The 8,289-nt window shown below is 40.4% G+C and overlaps 1 protein-coding gene across 1 annotated transcript in view; it reads left to right on the top strand.

Annotated features, from left to right (window-relative positions):
• Positions 1-4,989: 4,989 nt before the first annotated feature.
• LOC103466359 (Wilms tumor protein homolog) overlaps positions 4,990-8,289 on the top strand; it is a 22,235-nt gene continuing 18,935 nt past the window's right edge. The window contains exons 1-2 of the mRNA XM_008411872.1: positions 4,990-5,058; positions 5,411-6,324. Of these exons, the coding sequence (XP_008410094.1) occupies positions 5,847-6,324 (478 nt within the window). The 5' untranslated portion in view covers positions 4,990-5,058; positions 5,411-5,846. The remainder of the gene's footprint in view (positions 5,059-5,410; positions 6,325-8,289) is intronic.

The raw sequence follows: 8,289 nt of genomic DNA, 5'->3' as shown, positions 1-8,289 counted from the left end.
TTCAGGAGTAAATTTGAAGATCCCTTCTCTAGATTCTTGTATAGTCCTGATTCCCTCATAGCTGTTCAATTAAATAACTCACCTGTCAAGTCTTGTTGTAATCACTCCTCAGTATCCACTTGCTGCTGTTCCCTCAAGTTTCCAGCTCAAGTTGAGCTTTTTTTCCCTGTTTTTAGATGTAGTTTTAGACTTATTAATTAAATTAGGCCTTCACAATATGARGGACTCCTCTCACCACAAGCACTAAAAGTATGACTCCTGCATGGTTATTGTCCCCTAAAAAGGCAACAATAACAATGTGGAGCAACTTAGAGGTTAACAGTACACAAAGATTTAAAAAAGAAGTAAAAAGGACGTTCAGTAGGACGCCCTCTCTTTTTATTTTTACTTAAAACTGGTAATCACAAGTGAAAACTTGGCAGAAAACTGCAAATCTGTCAGCTTTTTTTTTACTGTCATAGTGTGAAAGTAGATGACAGGTACAAATATGTTCTTGCATTTAGACTGGCTTCTCGTTTAATTGAAGATTTGCTCGGTGTTGCAGGGAAACTGCAATGTCCGGCCTCTCCGCTCTGTCCGTCTGCACGTCTGTGTCCATGCTCGTACGGTCGTGTCCTCTTCATTTCCCTGACTCTTCTTGACGGCCGAACAAAGTGGTCTGACACAGCGCTCCTCCTCATGACAAGCACTTTTAACACCACACTCCTCCCGCCTGCCTGCTTCTCTCCTCCCGCTAACCTCCATGTGCCTGTGCTCCTTGCAGAGTTGAAGAGTTGAATCGTGGGTCAGCAGCTCCGCTCGTGGAGAACCAGACTAGATTTCCAGATGGTGAAGTCACCATCTCTCTGCTCGTTTCAACCCAGAGAAAGCCTCTTTTACATGCACACACACGCACACACACGCACGCACACACACACACACACACACATACACACAAAAGCACGCAAAATGCAGCAGTAAATGCGAAGTGATTTATCTCAAATAATCGTCGGCACATCTTTCCACCGTATTCCTTCCTGAGTGTTGAACAAATTGAGACGTATCAGTGCTGTAATTGGTTCCAGAGGACGAGTGTGATGGGAAGCAAGGATCTGAGTGGACACTTCCTTTAAGAGTGGGGAATACCAGCTTTAATCGTGATATGTTAAAGAGTTTRTGTGTTCACCAYTCAGGCTGAGAAATGAGACTCAAATCAAGATGTATTAGATTTMAACAGTTTGCTTGACTAACAAGCCGCCTTGATAATGCAGAGGGTTAAATRCTCCAGCTGTTTGCTACTGAAACATTCAAACTGGYGTGTTTTCAGTGTTTTTACCTCGTCTATGCTTCTTTTTTTGTATTTAAAGATGATACGTTTTGTCTTTAACCAGTTGTTGCAAGTACGTTCTGTACAATGCATGTTGCTAAAAGGTATGTCTAACAATGTCTGTGTGTGTATATTGGTTTGCTGCCACGACGACCAGACATCTGGCAACACTGGAAGCAGCCGATAACCTCAGCCGTGCCTCCAAGACTTGGATCAGGAGCAGGGRCATCGCTCAAGGACGAAGCAACTGTGCAACAGGAAGGAGTGAGAAAGGACCAGAAAACAGAAAGTTGCAGACGTCACAGCCTCCTGCTGAGCCACAAAAATAAAACTGAACGTTAAGAATCCCAATGTGAAGTCCCGACTCTGGGCCATCTGGTCCAAYATGAGTTCAGTTTTGCCAACTTTTATCATGCAAATGATATTCAAAACTGGACCGTTTCTAGAAGCTGCATTTATGTCCACAGATGAAGCCRGCATGTGGCCATTATGTAGTGCAGCTCCGCTGTCAGCCAGGGGATGGAGGTYAGAGGTCAACAGAACGTTCTRATGCAGCTGCAGTTTGCCCAATGCCCATTAGGAAAATCTTTCACTGAATTGTCATAAATTCCCCTTATAAATGCAGTTTTCATTTCACAATCTGTGAAATAAACAAAKAAACATGACTTCCGTTTAATTAGTTCTGTGTCTAAAGGTCAAATTTCTGAAAAAGTGAAAACCTGTTAATTTCTTTTTGTTTGTTTGTTTGTTGTGATATTTTTGACTCTTTTGGAAACGTCATAATCCCTCAAACTCTGGAATAACATTGTCAGGACTCATGCATGACATATAATCTAGTTTTTAGAGTTATTGAAGCTGTAAAAATGTGATAATTTTGTGTACACTGAGCCAAAATTGTTGGTTTTACTTTCCTCCCAGTGGCATATTGAAAAACCAAAGTATTGTTTTAAATCTCTTTTTTAAACTATATTWWTTAAAGTAATGTTTAATTTATTACTAAATTCCGTAAAGGTACRACTTACAGTCTTWKACATTTACTGGTGCAAATTTAGCATTTTCTAGAGTAAAATGTATTGAAGTAGAACGGGAAATTTAAAATTAACTTTTTTTTAGATCAGTTTGAAATATTGTCCTTGTCATCTAGAATATTATTTATTAAGCAAATACTAATAAGTGTTACAGGGACAGGGAATTATAGCATGAGTTAAAAAGTGTTTCCACATGTTTTAAACATATATTGATGTATTTTCTGGAGTACTTTTTCCACCTCCAAAGCTAATTTGCAAAAGTATGTACACCGCATTAAGCTTCTTCATATTTTTTGTCACGTTACATCCACATATTGTATTTCTATATGTATATATTTTGGGGGAATGTGTGTGAAACACCAACCTAAAGTAGTGCGCGGTTAAATAAGATTTTWAAATAATCATTGACAAAAAAAAGCAAACAACTAAAACAAAAACTGTGCAATGCATTCAGTTTCCTTTACTCTGACACTCATCGATAGAATCCAGTTTAATCATTTCCCAAAAGAAGTCACTGAATTAGGAAAAGAGTACCTCGTGTGATTAATTAAATTGCATAATGAAGGCTTCGGAGGCTTGTTTGAGAAAATAGAGACCAAACCGCATCATGAAGAGCAGAAACAAAGCAGACAAGTCGGAGAGAAAGTTGTACAGAACCTGCTTATTGCAGGTTTAAGTTATAAACATTACCCCAAGCTTCGGTCAGTCCGTCTTCTGATGGCTCAACCGCAGACGTGCCAAGACGTGAACGTTTACGTGAAGTGACAAACCAGCCAATTAAAGCATTAATCGGAGAAGCGTCAAAGAGTCCGTGTTAACTCTGGGGTAGCTGCACARCTCTGGTGGAAGAATCCATCAACAGGACGACTATTCCACACTAGCAGTGCGCTTCACGAAGCTGGCCTTTATGGAGGAGTGGCAAGAAGAAAGCCTACGCTGCTAGAAAAATCACAACATACCCTTCAGCTGGCCACAGGACAGTGCAGAAAGTGCAGAAGAAAAGACTCAGATCAGATCAGAACTTACCTGTGGAGATCGTCCTGTCACCATGAAGCACGGTGATGGCAGCATCATCCCGTCAGGTTACCTCACCAGAAGCTTGTCAGAGTAAAATACAGGGAGGGAGATCTCGGAGGAAAACCTGTTAAACTGATAATGGGCCAAACTTTAAACCTTCAGTTGTGCAAAGCTGGTAGAAACATAAGAAACTAATATTACAAATGACTTGCATGTGCAGCAAAATGTGATTCTGGGTCAAAGGAATCTGAATACAAACCCATAACACTCTTTTWAAATTTTTATTTAAAGCAAATTCTGAAAATCACGTTTCCTTCTCTTCATAACTATATGTGACCTGCCACCTAAAATTCCCAATGCATTAAGGATGTAAACTAAAAGTTTAAATGGTAGAATACAAGGCACAGAAAAGTGATGAAATATTTATTAGCTATTCTTCTTCTTATTATTCTTATTATTATTGTTATTGTGCATTACGCCACTTATATTAAATATTGTGATGTCCCATTTAAAACSAGATYTTTTTCAGGACTATCAGATGAAAACACACAAGAAATCAGATGTTAAATGTTCAACACGAACGACTGCAGAAATAACCCAAATTSAAATCTGCAGCATGAATCAGCCAGCGTTATTTTTAGAGCCATGAAAAACAAAAACAGCAATTAAAGACGCATTCTGAGATGTAAAAATAGAGAGTTCACAGGGAATGTTTCCGTTACGGAGTGAGGACGCTTCATCTCTCATATTCCCCTCCTCTTCTTCCTCCTCCTCCTCCTCCTCCTCCCTCAGGTCATCCTAAATTATCGCTGTAGGTCACAAAGCGCAGTGCTGCTGGGCGCTTTTCTTTTCTCCACTTTCAGTAGATGATGCATCTTCATCCTGTTTATGTTGAACAAATTAAGAGAGAGAGAAAGAGAAAAGGTTGGGTTGATTTTAATTCGTCTGTTAAGAACGTTTTTCTCGTTAAAGCGTCCGTTTCTTTTCTTTTYTTTTTTTTTTTTTATCGGAACCTGCGGCTTATTTTGCTTGATATAAATAATAAGAAGCAGTCGGTTTGTGTGCAGATGTTTTTACTCAGCGCTGCATGCTGAGAAAACTGCTGGATATTTGCATGGAGGGAACCGTTATCCTCCCTCCATGCGCCCCGACGCGATCCAGATTAATGCAACCCAGTCGGATTTTTACCGGCCTGTAATGTTCAGTCACAGGGATGCCAAAGGAAAGCGGATGTTTTTTTTTTTTTTTTTTTTTTTTTTTTTTTATACCAGATATCTATCTTATTGATAGGCATCATGAAACATTAAAAGCTTTTAGCGCAATTAGGTAATTTYCCCCTCATTCAATTTGTATTTTAAAACAAATTGTTTCCAAAAATCTTTGGATTAAATTCCAACTATTAATTAAAAATAAACAATTTCAAACATCACTTTAATTTAAACTTTATACACACACATACAACCACGTCTGTGTGTGCGTGTGTGTGTATATATATATAATTTTAAAGTGTAAATAAAATAAACTAAAATAAACATCCAAAGTGAGTTGGAGGCCTGAACGTAGGAGCGGAAGATTTATTGAGACGCAGGGCGCTCATGCGGAACCCGACAATTAATCTACCAGCGGGTAAATTAAAGTGTTACACCCTCCTTTACCCCACCGAAATGATCGACAAACAAATTAAAAAAATTCGGTTCCATATTTAGGGTGAGTCTGCCTTCATTTTACATGTGAGTTCTACYTGATAATTTACTTAAACCAATTCTTGGGCCTCAGACTGTCTCCAGATCTCCGCAATAAAACGTTGGGAATAATGTTTGTTATTTCAGAATAAGTAACGTTTTYATTGATTTATTCCGAATGTTGTGATTTTGTCTTTAGTAATTAATTTTAAAAAATGTGTAGTTTTATGATTCTAAAGACATCAACACCAGCAACTAATTTAGTGTTTCTTTTTTGTTTGTTTGTTTGTTTAAGAATTAGAATATCATTTGATACTGATAAAAATATCTGCTGTATTTTTTTCCTTCATTTATGTCTGCCTTTATTTTCTGTCTAGATGTAAGTGTGAAGGTGTGTGTGGACAGTAGATGAATGAAGTCAGAGGTTTCTGTCCCACATCACCTCCTGACTCCACCTCCTCCACCCTCCTCACACACACAGATCCTCAGGCGAACACAGTGGAGGGAAAAGAGGTCTACTCCTCCTCACTCCTCCACTCCTCTTCCTTCATTCACAGAGAAACCTCTGAGCCGAAGCCCTTCTTCTTCCTGGATGGACCCTCAGAGCCATTAAGCTGATAGCTCTGGATGGAAACCGAAGATCTGAGCTGCTTGGGGCGGGGAAGCTGCCATGAACTATAGCCGGACTCTAGGTGCCTCCAGAGTGTGAAGGACTCAGAGCTCGGAGAAGAAGGATCCAGAGGGTGCCGCGTGAAAGGAGACAGGACTGATTTAAAAATTGCCTCCAGTTTTTTAGGCTTTCGCCCCTGGACCATGATGAGTTCAGACGTGCGTGACCTGAACTCCCTGCTGCCCTCGGTCCCGCCGGGTCCCAGTCCCGGCTGCACAGCGCTGCCAGTTAGCACGGCCCCTCAGTGGGCTCCCGTCCTAGACTTCCACTCCGCCGCCTCTCCTTACCCCTCCCTTGCTGCTCCCCACTCCTCTCTGGGGCCCCACTCCTTTATCAAGCAGGAGCCCAGCTGGGGAGCCACAGGGGACCCCCACCACCACGACACAGACCCCCACTGCGGTCTCAGCGCCTTCACCGTGCATTTCTCGGGTCAGTTCACGGGCACCGGGGCCTGCAGGTATGGGGCAGCGTTTGGGGCCCCTCCTACTGCTCCGGCGGCACCCAGCCAGCCTACGCCTGTGGCGGCCCCCCACCACCACCAGCCCCCCAGCAGGATGTTCAGCAACCCGTCGTACCTTAGCAGCTGCATGGACACCCAGCCAGCGGCCCGCAACCAGACAGGTAAAGTAAGACTGCAGGACGAACGTCACCCCCTGCTTTAGGTTCACTTTTCACTCCCTGAATCCACTGACGAAGGTTCACAAGTGGGAGATTCACACTCATACACCACAAATAGCACAAATATTGATTTATCCTTTAGTTCCTAAATTATATAAAGTGATTTTGAGGAAGCTGTGTGGCCTTCAGTACCGGGGCGTCCAAGCTCACTTTTTTGAAGAGCATAAAGATTATCTAGAAACCCCAAACAAAACAAAACCACAAATATGATGCAGTGTGGAGAAAACGATGGAAAACCCTTGTTTCCGCGGAAGCAGCGTGGATCGAAGCATCGCTAACCAAGGAGCCACTTGTTGCCGTTAATGTTTGACCCTCATCAGAGTCGTCTTTCAGTTTGCAGCAGCAAAGTTTTCGCCCTGCGAGTTTTTTAGTCCCATGAGGACATTTACACTGAAAGTTACGTTTAGTTTATGATGCTTCCGGTTGTAAAAGTCTCACAAAATTTGTCAACTATTTCAGCTAGATTAGGTTTTTATAAATCCTCGTTTTTTTTTGTTTTTTTTTTTTATTTAAAAAAAATATCCTTCTTTATTGTGAAAGAATACATCGCAAATTATTTTTCAGTCGTTGAACTTATCCAGAGTTCATCTTTTATTTTCCCAGGAAAACATTTCACTACAGGAGTTGGAACAAGCTTCACAATGTGATTGATTGCTCAAGTTGCTCAGTTTGATTTTTTATTTATTTTTTTTTATTTAATTTTTTTACATTTGACAAACTCTAAATCGCGTCCTCTTCATTCTGCGGTCACACAGTGTTTTTTTTTTTTTTGGGGGGAAACCTCGTCTTTGAACGTTTTTTTCTTTTCTTTTAAAACTCGAGCATCTTCCAAGCATGTGATTTCACATTTTAAGATTACAGTGTGAAGCACATGGTCTGAAAAGATTTATTGTTATTAAATTCATAAAAATGGCAAAATAAAAAAATCTGTCTATAATTAATGAATTAAAACTGAATAAATCAGCTAGACAGCAAAAATAAGTGTTTATTCATGATAATTAATAACGGAATAAGATTTGTCGCTCGTCACAATTTTTAAGCTTAATTATATTWAAAAAAAATGTATGAAAAATGTTACATGTCCATTTACGCTTTGTGTTAGGAGTCTACTGTAATTTATGTTCTCCTGCATATAGTTTGACTTCATGTCATCAGCAGGTGAAATTGATTGACTGTGTCTGTATTTCTGCTTGTTTGAGTTACCAGGAGGATTTCCACATTAGATCAAATAAAACTGGACAGGCGAGTCAGTAAATGGCAATGCTTCRCTTCTTTTYTCTAGACTTGGGCACAYGTAGATAACGATAAAAGGAAAGTCCAACCCTTTAATTCATTTTCGCGCTGATTTAACTTTACTTTACAAATCTAAAACTGAAACRGCGCTTGTAAAATGAAGACTAAAAAAAGGGAGGAATAAAATCCAGGATCCGTTTGTCTGACTCCTCAGTGAAAGGAGAGACTCTTTTGCGTGTTGACGCTCGGCTGAGTGATTCCTAATTTATCACTGCGACTATTAGAGTSTGGCGTTTCTCATATCTCACAGCGGATCCACGTGTGTGTCTCCAGCGGCACGAAAACGCTCAAGAGTTTGAAACACGAGCCACTTTACAGATTTACCTCATAAARTAAAAAAAGAAAAACAACAGCAAACAGGCAAACAGGTTAGGTGAATCTTAACTGCCTCAAATTACTCATTTCTCCAGCTGTTGTCACCTAATCCCCGCTCCTCGTAGGTGGAAGGCAGGATAGTTAATCTGTTAGTGATTAGCCGGCAGATTAATTAGTAATAACATGCTTTCTGAGCAGATAATTCAGGAATAACATTATTATCAAAGAGCCGGGCCGACCCCCCTCCTAACCTGTTTTATCTGCACCCTGCTGTGGCTGGTTAAGCACATGCAAACAAAC

The sequence above is a fragment of the Poecilia reticulata genome, linkage group LG6, assembly GCF_000633615.1.
Source record: "Poecilia reticulata strain Guanapo linkage group LG6, Guppy_female_1.0+MT, whole genome shotgun sequence".
Taxonomy (NCBI): Eukaryota; Metazoa; Chordata; class Actinopteri; order Cyprinodontiformes; family Poeciliidae; genus Poecilia; species Poecilia reticulata.
The sequence above is the reverse complement of the archived record's forward strand: the minus strand, read 5'-3'. Positions and strand labels throughout refer to the sequence as shown.